Source organism: Molothrus aeneus, chromosome 17 (genome assembly GCF_037042795.1).
Source record: "Molothrus aeneus isolate 106 chromosome 17, BPBGC_Maene_1.0, whole genome shotgun sequence".
Lineage (NCBI taxonomy): Eukaryota > Metazoa > Chordata > Aves > Passeriformes > Icteridae > Molothrus > Molothrus aeneus.
Genome location: NC_089662.1, coordinates 12,538,101 through 12,554,690, shown reverse-complemented (window position 1 = coordinate 12,554,690; position 16,590 = coordinate 12,538,101). Strand labels below are relative to the sequence as shown.

General features: G+C 38.6%; 1 protein-coding gene across 1 annotated transcript; it reads right to left on the bottom strand.

The window, feature by feature from the left end:
* Window positions 1-220: 220 nt before the first annotated feature.
* CTCFL (CCCTC-binding factor like) lies at window positions 221-12,093 on the bottom strand. The gene is given in 13 exon segments (XM_066561877.1): window positions 221-234; window positions 387-527; window positions 1,649-1,769; window positions 2,548-2,636; window positions 2,639-2,704; window positions 3,378-3,527; window positions 4,766-4,880; window positions 6,481-6,614; window positions 7,296-7,349; window positions 7,352-7,420; window positions 7,423-7,464; window positions 9,062-9,314; window positions 12,064-12,093. Coding segments are annotated over 13 exon segments (1,278 nt in total).
* Window positions 12,094-16,590: the final 4,497 nt, after the last annotated feature.

The following is a 16,590-nucleotide window of genomic DNA, read 5'->3' as shown; positions in this document are numbered from 1 at the left end:
AGCACTGAAATTCAGTGATACTGAGGGATAAACTTGCCTCAGATCAGTCTGCAATTCTGTGAGTAAAGCTGGAAAAAAACAAACGTAAGGGGAAACAAGCAATCTATTCTTTAATAAATAACCCTGAAATTAGCTGATTTTTGCCATTCTGTTATTACCTGTATGTAATAAACCAGGTGAAAGTTGCCTCTAACTTTCACAATTTGCAATGGTATTTAGGTCACACAGTAGAAACTGCAGCAAGAAGAAACATGAGCACAGAAGGGCTTCGACAGCTTCCAACCAGCATCTTTTCCACCTTTCTAACTGGAGGTAGTTCCACAGTTTGAGTTCCAACTGCTGAGAACAAGGATGACCAGTCTGTTTGTGCATTATTTGTCCATCACTCTGAGGATCCATTCCATGAGTTGCTTCTGCTCTGTGTTCCCTTGCAGTTGCTGTTTCTGTCCTATCTAAAACAGGAACAATCTCACTGGCACAATGTTCATTTTTCACAGTAGAGTCATCTGGGAATAATTTCAGGGCAACTTTGAAAAAAAAAATTAAATATTGTGATGATTAACCAGAAAGACAAGTAAATATTTCAATAAATTTAACAAGTATGCAACTTAATTTAGTGGAGAAAATGCTGCCAATATGTAACTAAAGCACATCTTTTATCTTGCACTTTACTTGGGGAATGAATTTATCTTCTGTTGAATATTACATTACAAGCCGTGTTACTGAGTTTGGTATTCTCATCAGAGGAAAACTAAGCATTTTTTAACTGGAAATTTAATTATCATAGGCATGTTTTTTCTTTTTTAAGTATTAGCAACAGCAAATCACTGACAGCCCCAGTCTCACAAGACATCATCTGCAAAGCCACACTGAGGATCCCACAGGCCCCTTCAAGTTGTACAAGTGGACAGTGATATATAAATACATGCAAATGTCAGTTTTGGGGAAAAACCTTCTGGAACAGCACAGAAATTTCTAGGTTTTGTGTGAGTCAATTAATGAACCGAACATTTGCATGAACAACATCTGAAGATACATTATCACAGCCCTAGAAAATCAAGCTTTCAGATGAAGGTATTTACAAGATATCAAAAAGAAATTGTTTGCATGTAGGAAAACATTAATAAGCAGCAAAATCTAATTACTGCAAAAACATAAACACTGCAGCTGTAACACTTCTCTCTAACCATACCATTACAGCCTCACCAGTGAAAACAGAAGTGTCAATGCTAATGTAAACTCAGCTGCTGATATATATTCATTAGATTCAGAAAAGCTCCAACATTTCTTCCTCTCACCACATCCAATTTTCTCTCAGTGCAGATACAATCTGATACAAAGGGTGAGGTTTAGGGACACCTAGGCCTAAGGTGTATCTCCATTCTTGTCTCTTGCTCCACAAAGGTCATCTGAAAGCATTGCTAGGAAGGGAGGTTAGGAGCAGGGAACAGCCCAGGATGGTACCTGTACAGAGCCCCAACTCACATGACAAGAATTTCTGACCCACAATAAAGCCTATTCTCAAGTATTCTTCCATTATTAGCTTCACTGTAAAACAGCAATTAAGCAGCAGGGAAGATTCAATGCCTTAGCCTTTTAGTCTTGATTCTAATTTACATGATTAAATCCTAACTTAGTCACTGATTACCTTCTGGCTTAGCACGCTTCAGGTTCTCATGGATTTTATTTTTGCTTTTGCTTCCTTTTCTGGGTGTAGCAGTTTTTGCCTTCACCAATCCAAGATTTTCAGCGTGCTTACACATATTAGTCTGTTAGCATAATGAAGAACAAATATATCAATCAATTCTTAATCTGTGTAAGCAATTTAACAGACACAAAGCAAATATAGTTCTGACAGACAAATTCTGGAACACTAAGTGGAAGACTGACTTAGTTACCAACTTCCATAAAACTCCTGAAGATTTTCCAGAATATATATTAAAATTCTGCTTTAAAAGAACATTGCCATTTGGTGGGTATAAAATAAATCATTTTCTGCTTCCTGGAGAAGCAATAAAGTTTCACATGTAAAATCTGTATGTGGAAAAAGGGTCACATTTACTTTAAAGTGTGCACAGTTAAGCCAAAATGAGAATATGTTCTCATTGCATATGGTTTTGAAGTGAATAATAATTTCTTACTTTCCTTGCTGAACAGGTTCTAGCTATCCTAAAAGTACTCTTTAAAATAAACTTTTCAGTTCAGGCTGAATTTATTCTGCATCACCACTGAAAATCACATTTCAGGCTCAAATGCTACATTTTGTTCTTTATCACAACATCCCTAAAAGTGACTGCTCTGACTTTATACTTCTAAGCAGTCCACATACAAAAGATTTATCAAGAAGACAGACTCGTCCTTCCAGCATATCAATTTCAATTTGTGAAAGATTTACCCCAGAAATAAGAACCATTACCCTATTTTAGTCGGACTGCAGTCACAGAAGTTTTGATTTATTTTTCTTAAGGTAACTATAACCCCAAACTCTGTGTGTGTCAAGACCACCACCAGAGCGAGCAGTATTTTCCCAGGAACTGAAATAAATACCTGGCTGCATGTGCAGCTGCCCTGAGCACACCTGAAGCTGCTCTCACTCCTGTGAGCCCTCCTGTGCTGCAGGAAGGTGTAGAGCTCGTGGGAAGCTCTCAGCCCCTGCACTTCACTGCCTCTTCCATGTAGGAGTGCAGATTCCTCAGCTGGACACCTGGACAATTGTTCAAAACAACTCGTTTTAATGGCATGGTCTTTATTTTCGGAGTTTTGAACAGGAGCTGGGTTGTGTATAGCCCTGAGTAATGCAAATCTTGTAGAGGAAAACGCCAAAGAACCTTCCATGCCCTCGGCAGCGGGGTAAAATAGACAAATAAGTTTAAGATTAAACAAAAGCTGCAGCAAGATGTAACTTCCCAAAGAAATCAAGCAGTTATAAACCTGAATCTTACTGATTTCAGTGGAAATCATTTAACAAATCAAATACTTCAAAAAATCCAGTTTCAACACAGAATTTTCATGTACTTCTGGAAACTTAAAATTATATATAGGTTTTTTTCTTACTGGTCAGCTCTACTGCCACCAACACTTCTTCTGAAAAATCAGAGGGTCACAGTGCCACAGGTATCAAGCAAATAATAAAACAGAAAAAGCTAAATATTTGCTACTTTGCATTTTAAACAAAAATTAAAACATCAACCACAAGATGTCACCACATCTCCTTGCAGGAGGTATTTACCTGTAAATTTTACAAATACATTTTACTTAAAATATTCTGTGATAATATGAAATCAGCTATAACATATTTGGTGAAATTTTGTGAAAATTAGAGATTTCACCTCTACATATCTCTACATTATGCTGTCAGTGTTTTCTTTTAGACTCACCCAAATCACTTTTTCGAGAAAGGAAAGTACTACAATGTGGACATTGGTGTTTTGGCACATTTTCTCCACGTTTCTGTAACACATGGATTTTCATGGTACCACTCTGAGTGAATCTGGCCTGGCAAACATAACATTCATAGCGTTTTTCACCTATTAAAAAGAAATTAAAATAAGATATGCTTAGAAACTCTACTTATTTAATATAAATTCAAATTCCCACAGAATTCAACATTCATGTCCTAACAGCAACAGTCTCCAGATCAACCAAAAGTTAATATTAGTTGACAGTGCACAAAAGGCCAAACAAGTCTCCAGAAGTTTATGCAACTGATTGCAACACAAAATCTTGGTTTTCTGAGTCCACAAGTCAAACTGTTGAAGCATAAAGCCTTTCATATAATTCTAAACTAGGAATTAGGAGCTATTTTAAATTGTCATCTATTCTTCCTTGAATACTTCATGTACAAAAATGCAGAATTATCTTCAAATATGCAAGGAGAGAAAGTCAACAGCAGTAAAACATCATGATAAGAGTGACACACCATCAGCCATTGATAATGGTGGGAAGGGAAATTAGGAAATTATTTTCTTGCCTTTCCTCTCCAAAAAGCCACATCAGGTGTGAGTACCATTAAAAATTACATCAACACCGGCAACTGGCACAGCTTTGAACCAGCTCCAGACTGGTTCTGTGGAAGAAGCCCCTGCCAGGAGTGGGTAACACCCTTGAACTCTTCCAGTTGGACTCTTGTGGTTGACTCTCATAAAAAAATAATTCAGTTTAATTGCACCAAACTGTCTCAAGATATGAAGCAATGCGTGACAAGTGGGGATATTTGGAAAATTTGATTCAAACCACGCTGTCACACTCTGATTCAACCTAAAACATTAATCAGAGCACAAATTACATATCATAACTGAGCCAAGTTAAACCCTGAAGTACAGGATTGATACCCACTGCCCCTGAGATGACTTGCATGGTACAGAGCTGTGACAAGAACACACTGCTTCCAATATTAAAGCAATTTAATTCTTTGTTGACCAAATTAGTTGCTGGCAATCTGGGGTCTCAACAATATGCATGTTCTGAACACATAGTTAAAAATCTCTCATAGATACCTCTCCATGTAAAATCAGCTAATTGAGAAATAAAAGTGACAACTTGATCCACAGAAAATGAAATCTTTCTCTAATAGAGAAGAAGTTTAGGAGAAGCAGCAAGACTAACTACTGGGCTTCCAACTGCCAAATCCAGAACACTGAAAGAGAACACGTTTTTACTCCAAATCACAAATTCAAAAAGGGCTAATTTTGAGCCTGAATTAAGATTGCTCTATAAATATTAAGGAGTGGAGGCCCTGGACGTGATCACTAGCCCAGAATCCCACCTGTGTGAGTTAGCATGAGCCTTCTCAGCTTGTAGGCATCTTTGCTGCTGCACAGGGGGCAGGGGTAGGGCCGCGCTCCCGTGTGCGAGCGAACGCGGCGTCTCATCCTGCTGGCCTCAGACAGAAATGAGAGATTGCCTAAAGCAACATCTACATTAGAGATACATTTAATTAAAATATAAGCAATTTGACATGCTGCACCTACTGCAATTTTAAACTTTGTATTAATCCCAGAATTGGCACTCTCACATACGTGGTTTCCCCTGCACAATCAGCCTGTTGTGGCTTTAGGACACTTCTGCACTCTTTCCTCATATTATCTTACTTTCATATTTAGTGCCCACATTAGAAAAATGGCAAATTTTATAATAAGAACAAAAAAGATAAAGTTTTAAAAAGAGGATATCTACTACTGCCAGGCTACTTGGATATACCAAGCATAAAATTCTTTGAAAACATTCAGGAAAATAAATGAAAGACCAAACTCATTATCCAGAGTCTATTCACCTTCAAGTCCCAATGAAGCACCTTAGTCACAAAGTTTAATTCAATTCTACTTTTTAATGCTGTTTTTTCTGATATGTTCTACATAAATATTATAGGTATGTGATTAGGAGTTATCAAATGTTCAGTTCCTCCATTTATGAACACTATTAATGAATTCACTGCTAGATGCCTTCAAATCTACACTACTATTCATTTAAATAAAATTAAACATAACTGCCAACCTTTGATACACAAAAGTCAAATAATCTGCATGGCAGTGCTGGAGAGCTCTTTCAGCTTTCTTCATTCAGGTAAAGCTCACAAGAATGTGGGTTCTGTAACAGCAGTGAATGCTGAATAGCTCCTTACTGAAACAAGGGAAAGAAGAGGGTAATTTAGTATCAGCTGTCAGGCTTTTTAAAGATGCAAGCCATCAAAAATCTAATTATTAAGATAAGGTGCATGGAATAAAGTTCAGGATTGCTTACAGCTTTAGATCTGGACACAGCACAAATTCAGATATTGAACATCCACTAAACTGTGACAATGATCCAGTGCACTCTTAAGCAGACACTAAGGTATTTTATTCCTAATGAAGAAAATTCTAGAACTGCAAAAAACCCATACATCATCAAATATATAAACACAATACATGAACTTCCTTTTAGACATTAGCTAGTATTGTCCTACAGTACATGGAATGTAGTGGAAATGAGGACCAAAAATGCTTTTGTAGGACCAAAATCACACAAACACGTTGTCTAGCACCAATTTTAGCATTAAAAAAAGAGAAAAAGCTCTTATAATGCAACTAGTTCTTAAACTAAATAATTGTATGAATATTAATTTGGAGCAACACATTTGCAAATACTGCATGGACAAATAAGGGTTCCAGGAACTCAGGTTACTTGTTCCTTTTTTGCAGGATGATGGGGATGAAAAGATGTGCACACAAATGAAATGTAATGCAATGTAATGAAATGTAATGTAATGAAATGAAATGTAATGAAATAAATGCATGGCGCCACAAAGTTGTAGCCATCAGCCACCTTGCAGTAACACTGCAGCACCATAACAGATAAACACAATCCATCAGTGTGTCCAAGGCCATCAGCAGAGCCTGGACTTCTCACGGTTAAAAAATCTGGGCAAAAATTGTATGTACATTAAATTCCTGGCATGTGAAAACCTTCACACCCTCCCAAAAGATTCAGTAAGGCTGTACTTACTTCTACATGGGAGTATTCACATATTGTGCACTTGAAAGGCTTCTCCAAAGTGTGCTTGTACCTCCTGTGTCCTGCAAGTTCCCCTTGGGTCACAAAGGCTGTGTCACACTCACTGCATTTATGGGGTTTGTTCCCTGCAACAATACATATGAGACTTTTATTCAGCACCACAGCAATGTGATTTGTCTGCCTTACATCAGCATGCAAAATCTTTTAATAAAACCGTTTCCGATATTCTGATTTTTTACATACAATAAATCATGGAATGATTTGGGTTGGAAGGCACCTTAAAGCTCATTTTCTTCTACCCCCTGCCATGGGCAGGGACACCTTCCACTGTGCCAGGTTGCTCCAAGCCTGGGTCAACCTGGCCTTGGACACTTCCAGGGATGGGGAAGCCACAGCTTCTCTGGGCAGCCCGTGCCAGTGCATCACGACCCTCCCAGTAGAGAATTTCTTCCATATATGTGTACACAGTAAGTTTATTATAAACACAATTTATCACTTTGCTTCATATGTTTATATAGCTAAATGAAAACATCACAGGAAATTCTATTCTGCATGTAGGAATGAAGCACAGCTGAAGTCACTGTTCAGCTGACAAGAATTGTTACAATGGTACTTAAAAAATAAACACACACACACACAGGGTTCCTAACTACAGACCGTGTCTTTTCAGTGCACAACGCCACAGATAATCAGAGGAATTTCTGAGCATAAAATGATCACAGAACACAGCTCTAAGGCAGAGCCACTTGCCTGCTCATTCAGTTTTGAAGCCAGTATGTAAGACAGTGTTTTCAAGCCTTGGGTACCTGTGTGTGTGTTGACGTGGCTATGCAGCAGAGCTGCTGTATGGAAGCCTCCGGGCAGAGGTGACACGCGTGCCGTTTCTCATCCGAATGGGTTTTCAAATGACGCCTAAGACTCCATAACTTGCTGAGGTGAATGTGCAGTAAAAACAGTTGAAACTTTTCTTTTCTCCTGTTGGAACAAAGACACATTTACGCCGTACATGCCACAAAATAGTGACTTTACTTTTTCAAAAAATGGTACCAATTTCTAAAGAGTCCCTCTAGTCTGGGTAAAACTACTTCGAACTTCTACATCAAAGGATTCATTAAGACTTAAGTGATTTGCCCCCAAATTTGTGTTAATTGCTGGTGATACAGTTTAGAATCTAATCCCAGGAAACCTAACTCCTACCCTTGCCCTCACCACCAAGACAAGATGAGATTTCCTCTCTAAGTACCATCTCTAAGACTTACAACCTGTGCAACAAACTTCTTGATAACAACTATGTAATTAGCACTAATTAAATTTATGCAAAGATTTGGAAATGGCAGGTTAAGCTATTCCCAGCTTTCTGGTGCTCCTGAATCTGTAAAGTGCATACAAAAAAATCATGATGTGAAAGCCTCTTTAAAATCACTGGGTTGAATTTGAGGGGAAAAAGTCAGTTCTCTGGAGAAGTCATAGATTAAAGTTCGGGGCACAAGAGTGATAAATTTCTTTTGAGAGTAACAAGTGAAGATTAAATGTGCAACACTTTTAGTTATGAAGAAGATCTGAAACTGTGAAATGGCAAATACGTCATATTTGAAGAGTCTTTCCAGAACAGTTGTCTCAGCTCCCAAGTGTGCTCTCTGTAATGATTTTCATGCTGAGACCAAAATGCATTTCATACATTGCTTTATACCACACAGAGATGTGCAGATAACACTTCACTTCAGTAAAAGCAAACAAAACCACTTTATTGTCATTTCTTCATTGTGGATTCATGCCCACACAAAGGAACATTGTTAGCTTTGTTAAAACTGCTCAAATGTGCTTCCTATAAAGGCTGTAACTGAAACAAGGGACATTAACAATTTGTGCAGTATCTACAGAGAGCCCCAGCCAAGATACCTTAACTTCCAGATCCAACACACACATTTACAGACTCAACATCATTGATGACATCCAATTTTTACAGTACACACACAGTTTCTAGGGAAACAGATGCTTATCTGTTCTCTTCTGAGTCAGTCCTTAACTTCTGTAACATAATTTTATGTTTCTAACATCTTAAATCAGCCATTTTCTGTTACTCTTATTTAGGCTTTGGGAAAGGCTTTGCTAACAGGTATTGATTGATAAGTGCCCACCACCCTCTGCTAGCAATGTGGAACCACTCTAAGCTCAACCATACACCCTCAAACAAGCACATTTTGAGGCTGAATGAGTGGATCAAGACACTAAATAAATTACTAGGTTTATTCAAGGGTACTTATACAATGTTAACTTTGAAATCTCCCTGGAGGTTTCAAATACCACGCACTGTTCAAAAGACCATTAATTTCTAAATGCCATCCAAAATGTCTCTCCTGAACACAAGGCAGATGACATCAGCCTGAACAAGATCTTTGAGCACTTAGAGCTGAAGGTATTATTTCTTCTTCCAAATTTCCTCAGAATGTTACTTAACCTAATCTAAACAATTGCCACTGTGAATATTTAATGCAAAACTTCAACCTCAGTTCAAAATCTTACTTAACGTGCCTTATTTAAAAATTAACTACAAAGATTATTAACTTTTTACCTTTTTCCTGTTGTGGAGCACAAGCCTCAAATTTTAGATTCTTGAGATTTCTTACAACTGTTTGCTCTGATGCAGATGGATATTCCTGCTCTTTACTTTCATTGAAAGAGTCTGACAAATCATCATCCCCTTTGCAGCTCTGACTCTTTGTTTCCCCAACAGTGGAAAAAACTTCCTTTCCTTCCTCCTCTTCAGATGGACTCAGTTGCTGGATGTTATTTTCAAACGCAATGGCATCATTATCTCTGTCAATCTATTTAAAAAAAGAATATGTTTTACAACTTTTTCAATTAAAGGCAAATCAACTGAGCAGTCAAAAAAATGCAAGCCACTAATTCGTTCTGATTTTTAATCTTACATGTGATGGACAAAATTCGCATTTGGCATACAGCAGCCTAACTGGTAAGTTACAATTAAGTAAGAATAATTACTAAAATTATGCCCTCTCTCTTCAAAATTTTATATAAAATTTCAGAGGATCGTTTTGAAATTGCAGCACTGAGAACACAGAAACATGTATCTTTATTTTTTAAAGAAAATATTTAAAATTTCATTTCAGTCCTTTTAAAAGGAAATGAGAAGTATGCTCTGTTTTTTTAACAAATTTAGGACTTTTGCGGGCTAATTGTAATGCCTTCTTTGTCATATACCAGTTAACCAGGTTGTGATACTTCTTGCATTAGCTAGACTCAAATATGGCTGCTTCTCACCTGTTAATTCCCTCCAAAACACAAAGCCCCGAACCCGTGGAGGTTTCCCGCCCAGTGCTCCAGGTGCCCGGTGCTCCTCGGCCCCATACAAGGAGCAAGTCCTGTCGGAGCAGCTGCCGTTTTCTCGCCCTCTGAGATGATGAAGATCTCTGGGCCTTAATTGTAGGCCCTTAACCTTCTGCTCCCACTTGGCTGGGGACCGCGGGGCTGAGCTCAATTGGTTTCTCTGCTTGGGGAATATCTGAAGCACTTGCTGTGTTTCTGTGACAGAAAGCCTCCAGCCGGGAGCTCGGCGCTGGAGTGCCGCTGAAGGGCCGCCTGATGCTGCCGCCGCACAAGTGTTGTACAAAATTGGCTCAAGTGGCTTTGCAGAGGCAGTGGAGCGATGTATAAGCATCGTTACACTCTACCTTAGGCCAGGATTGGTTATTCAGTGAGAACAAGTTGAAATACTTCTTTCTCCAAAGGCATTGTGAAAATGTCTTTGAGGTAAACTTGCACAGTTTGAGTGACTTAACATTTAATCTTGTGTACCCTTCTAGACTAGTAATTTCCAGCCATCAAACATTCTGTAAAACCCACTTACTTTGAATACTCTATTATATGTCAGTGCAGATGACAGATTTGGAGCTTTACCTCTAAATATTAGCTCTGTGCATTGCAGGGTGCAGTATAATGCACAGGGACTGCAGCCCAGTGTGGTCTGGATCCTGTTAAACTGAATTATCAAACACGAATCAAAGCCCCAAACAAAGTGGTGGCTTTCCTTGTCTGTGGAAGTAACCCAGTACAACTGGCATTTGTGAAATCTCTGTAGCACAAACAGCAGCCCACACCACTACCCTCAGATGAGGTGGGGTGATTAGACCTCATCCTCAGAGTCATCAACTGAAAATCTCATAAACACCCTTGACAACAGCCACTCCTATCCACAGTTTTGTAAAATCTTAAATGGAAAAATAATACAACATGTTTACATTTAACAACTGCAGGTTAGTCATAACTATTCTACTGCTTGGAATCAGCACAAATCCAAAGCAATTATTTAAGGCTGAATATCTATTCCAGCAATTTAGTGCTGATATTTTGGTTAGACACCACATTATTCATCATCCACAAATCCACGGGCTCTCAAAACTAAAGAACAGGATGCAGAGTACACAATATATTCACATAATTAGGCTGCCAGTAACTGTGGCCAGAGATTTTACTTCTTACACATTTCTAAATCTTTTCAAGTTGCTCTGTATACTGTGCAATTATGATAGTAGAAGGGCACTGTAGGAAAAAAGTTGTTATAATAGTACACCATCCTTTAGCTTGTTTTAATGAGGTTTTCTGCACTTCAGCAGTCATCAACTTCTAAGAGCTGTCCTGCCTTGCACTTCTGCATTATTAATACCAGCACCATCCACGCAGCTACAGTAAAGGTCTGTCATTATTTCCACTATTAACCAATATTTCCAAGGATTTATAGCTCAAATGCAGAATAGCCCTTCAGTTCATTTTTTGCTGAATTTAAAGGAACACTTGGATCAGCAATCTACGAATTCAGCCAGTTTCTGGGTAGGTTTTGACACACCAGAGGTTAACAGCTCCATAATGGCCATTATGGTATGTTGTGTGAACAGTCTCCAGTTACTGCTGCTGCTGCTGCATTGTCTATCTCTAGCTGCAATCAAGCTTCTACCCACTCCTCTGGGAGTCTGGTTCCTTCTAACACATCAACAGCCCTCATGAAAAGTCTATCATGAAAGAATAGAGATGTATTTTATATTTTAAGTCATAATTATACTTTGGGGGGTAAATGTTCAAAATGAATTATTGTTTGTTAGGAGTATTTCATAAGGAGCAAAAGGAATTTAATGTATGCAGATTTTCTTGTGCTAAAGTAACATTACATAAAGAAACAAAATTCAGCCACAAAATTGCAGATAAATTACTGATAAGAATCTACCAGTGCATGAAAGTGAATACATGGACAAGTAAAATCCTCAATCAGCAGAGTAAATTTCCTTGGCTGCACTAAGGAAACACAGCAAACTTTGTTCTGATCTGTGGTTTTCCACCCAAGTATAAACAGTGCAGCTGATTTTTTAAAGTAAAATACTGAGTTATCTGTTCAGATTGTCAGTCTTAAATCTGAATAATGTCTTTTATAATATTTAAGATGTTTAATGTGTGTTAGGTGGAGCTGATTTTTTAAAAAGCTCCATTACCAAGTACATAAAGCATATTTGACCTTGAATGTAGTTCAAGGTTTGCTTCCCTTGCTGTGTTTCAGAAACTCACTTTGGATGACTGCAGAGGCTGTTTATCCATCCTCCCTGGTGATGCTTTGCACCTCCATCACAGGTTCTAAACTGCAGTCCTCCGATGCCAATGGAAGGATTGCCATCAATTTAACAGGGCTTGGAATTAGGCCCAGAATAGATAACTATGTGAAGCAATGACAGTGGGATTTATTTACACATTTTTGACCTGTCCACACACTGTAGAGTAAATCAGGAATGCTGCAGTGCACTTGAAAAAGAAAAATGAAAAACAAAGAGACCAAAGCATAAAATCCTAAAACAAATAGGTTCAAATTTAACCTCCAATGTTCATAATTGTTCCATTTATGACACTCTGCCTTGTAGCTGAAACCTCCATTCTTCTCCAGAACATGACTCCTGTTAGTCTAGGAGAAAACCCAGTCTTTGTTGTGACTTATTTTGACAGCTTTAATATCATTTTCCACCTGGCATCTGGAAAGTTTTCCATTTTCACCTTCCACCAATGTCTCACTTTTGTTTCCCAGCATGTGTCGCGTTCGCGCCGCACCTGTCAGCGGTGTGTGCGCCTTAGCACCGCGCTGCGAACACGCACGCCTCCCCTCTCCTCCCACCCCAGGGACAATCACTGCCTTCAGCACCTCTTTTGCAGTGAGATATTGCCCCTCTTAATAATGACAGCACCAGATAACCTCCTTCACGCCATCACCTGCTTCGGAGAGAGCGGAGATACTTTTACAGTCTTCTAATTCATCTGGCTCCCTGAAATGTTGCTCAGGTCTTGAAGCTGTCACTAAATGGTTGAAGTCTTTTTGCTGTATTTTTTGGTGCTCCTTGTTCCTTTGGTGTCCCACTTTTGCAAATATGAGGCATTTCTTCAGAGACCACCAGAAACCTTAATTAAAAAAAAAAAGAAAGCACATCAGCTAATGAGTGAGATAAAAAGTTATGTTCTTTTTGATGCTGTTCTAAGCAACTGAATCTTGCAGATTCAGAATTAAGTCAGTGCTTCAGTGCTGGCCTGGAATATTCTCAGGAGAAAATATACAGTTTGATCATTTGGAAAGAAGAATATTATCGATTTTTTATTTTTTCCCCCAGACCTGTGGTTCAGAGATGGAAGCTACAGTTCATTTTAGCAGACATCACTTAGGATTTAGATCTGACTCGGATTTCTTGCCTGCCCCAAAGAACACAATTCTCTGCTCCCTATTGCTGCAGTCATATAAAAAACTAGTCAGACCTCAGACCCAGGAACATCAGAACATACAGTCCTACTTGTTTCCTTGCTGAATCCCCAAAGTAGAGAGAAGATGGGAGCAGAGCAAAGCAAAGCCAGATGGAAATCATGCTGGAGGGTATTGATTGACTAGTGTCTAGGCAGGCTATAAATTACCACTTCTCATGCAAAGAGGAGGGTGAGCAGAGCTGCAGCGCTGTCTCAGGGCACAGTGCTTGGACTGTGCTGTTCATGCAGGATCAGCTAAATTCGGGTTGTGCCTAAGGCACAGGGAAAGCCAGGCTTTGCTCTCTCTCCAGTGCTCATCTTGGCTTGGAGGAGACAGATCATTTCTGTAAATATGAGTGATTCTTGCAGCAGAACAAAAGCAACTCCTATTAAGTCAGAAGACTTAATGCTTTCAAGTGTTGTCTATGCTCTTAAAATCCTGCTCCATACTGTAAATTATTTTAATTATATAGCATGACAAAAAACCAAGACCTAATAGATGTGGGATATATAAAAGGGGAAGTATTTAGCATAAGCTTATTGGAGCTGAAAGTACCAGAGATGATTGATTCCTTAGACACAAGTCAGGAAAGTGGTCTAAAAATTATTAACCATAATTGCAATTTGTCTATTAAATGTTTCATCTAACATTATGATATATTTAGAAACAATCCTGCCATCCACTAATACACAATTTGCTCCTTGTGGCAAACAGCAGAGCTGCGTGCCTGGATCTGTTTGGAAGAAGGATGTTTATTGGGAAGCATATCACTTAGTCCATTTCAAAAGGCATTAGTGTGGTTATACACTTAACTACACCTCAGTGACTTCCACTGTTTTTACAGAATACTCTTTAATCCAACAGATAGCAAAGAAAGTTTTTAATACAACTTGCCTTAGTTAGTTATTACAGGTTTCTGTTGCTGTTTGTGCAAGGGTGGAAGAGTTAAAGGTTTAAAAGGCAGAAAGTTTTCCTCTTGTTTTGACTAAACTAGGGGAAACGTGCTGGAGCTGTGCAGAATTTGATTGCCAAACACAGATAGAAGATACACAGTGAGAAAAGATAGTAAAGGTTTAACCCAGCTGATGTAAGAAACAAACTCCAAGGATGCCCATGTTTCCTTCTTTTATCAAAGCACTGTTAATCTTTAATCAGGAAAACAGTTCTGAGAACAGCTCTTTGTGCACAGCTGAACAGACACCAAAACTTGGAAGTTAATAGGATCACTGAAGAATGAGACTATTAAATGATTGTCCTAATAAATCTGTGAGTGAGATGTACAAACCCAGAGGAGTTCAAATTCTGCTTCCACGTGGATGTGCAGCAAGTCCAGGTTAAACCTTGCAAAATCAGCAGTAAGGAGGCAGTTGGTGGGTTCAGAAGAGCATTGGGTTCCTGTGCACTTTTTTCCAGCTCAGATAACAAATCCTCTTGGGCATAAAACTTTCTGAGGAGTCCAAATCAACTTCTTAATTCAAAAATCTAAAGAAATCAAGAAAATTTAAGGGAGTATTTAACAACTTGTACATTAATGTCACTTCATTGAACAGCAGGTGATGTAGTCCGTGATATTTATCAGCAGAAATACCTTAAATCTTAGTTTTCTGCACTGCTACAATGTTGAAACATCACTTAAAGTCCACAACCAGCTAGCCCCAGGCCTCTCCATCAGGAACTGGTAATGGAAATATAGTATAACAGGCTTAGTTGTACATCTTTTCTGCTCCTCTAAGAAACAAAGTCAATTTTATAGACCTTGTAACTTAAACATCAAGATGAGGCAGTGTCTAGAAAGCAGATGAGAATACCTGGGTGACACATTTTGTGAATCACAGTTATTACTCCATTCAGAGCTGCCTCTACAAACTGAGTCTCTTGATCTGTCATTCATACCCATCTTTTGTTTAAGATTTTATGGGCGGAGAACATCTATGCTTTACCTAAAATAAAAAGGTACTTAGTGCTATTTAGAGCAAATATCTGAATCTTAAAAGGCTAGCAAGTGCATGGGGGTTTTAATTTTATTTGCAGAATGCAAGATGATTGCTGTTCATTTGTACATAGTGGTCTGAGCACCCATGTAAAAAGCTTCTCTTTACATGAACAGTATTGATATACATATATATCTTCCTGAATCAGTAAATTTGGAGAGATTTACAGAAGGTCAGTCAAAGATGCACACATAGCAGTCAGAATTATGTCTTCCTAAGAGCATAAGAAAAAAAAACCCATGATTTCCAGGGTCCAGTTGAACTCCTGATCTCTCTACTGAGTGTTGTTTGTAGAAATAATCATAATTGTGGCATTTGTCTGGTAAGAACCATTTACAAAAGTGCCTTTACTTTGAAAAAAATCCCATTGTTGTCCACTGATGTTGCCTTATGCCTCTTAGAATGGTGCTAAGCAGAAATGTACAGTATGTAGGATTTCACCTGACCTGTTAACACTTACATAAGAGTTTTCCAGTAAACAGAGGATTCGTTACAGGGATTATTGGTTTTTGTGCAATGTTGATTTTCCTCCAGGTGCCAGGTTCAAGAACCAAAAGGTATGTAGTGCTTGACATAGGCACTTTTGGCTTCTGACCTTTAGATGTAGCTTGGCTTTCATTTCTGCATAATCAGCTTTTCTATCCTGTTGTTTAGCTTTTAGTGTTATAAAATGCTTGAAATGTTAACCAAAGCTGTTTTCCTGGGGAAAAAGTATAGAACAAATCTCACTTGAAACAGAAGACAAGGTTTAGCCCAAGTTGCTGCTTTTGTGCTGCTATTGATGGAGAAAACAATTTCTAGTAAATGCTTTTCATTTCAATTAAGAACTTACTATTTCCATTACAGTAACCTAGAGAGAACCCAGCAGGGACTGTCTGTGGCACAGACAAAAATGAGAAGAGATAATGATCATGTTTAATTAGCTTTTAAGTTTCTCTAGCTGGGAAATATCAACCAAACTAGGAGAATTCATAAGAACAGGGAGAAATTGTCACCTCCCAGTCACCTCCCTAGGAGATGATAAAGGCTTGGGGATGTAGTTACATGTCCAAAGTCAAAATGGGAAATCCATAGCAGAGGAAGAAACAAAACCTAAACCTTCAGAATCTGCCCCCACTCTTACTGGTTAAAGCCATCCTTCTCCAAAAGAGTCAACTCAAGAAGGATGTACAGAACTGTGACCAGTGGGTCAGACTGCAAGTAAAAAGTGACTGAAATGTTGAGGGAGAACAAAGGTATGTGGGAGGACTTAAAGAAAAGAGAAAAAGCCTGTGGCACAGGTAGAGCTGGGGAACCCTGAAAGGACACCTGCCAGCACAGTGCTGC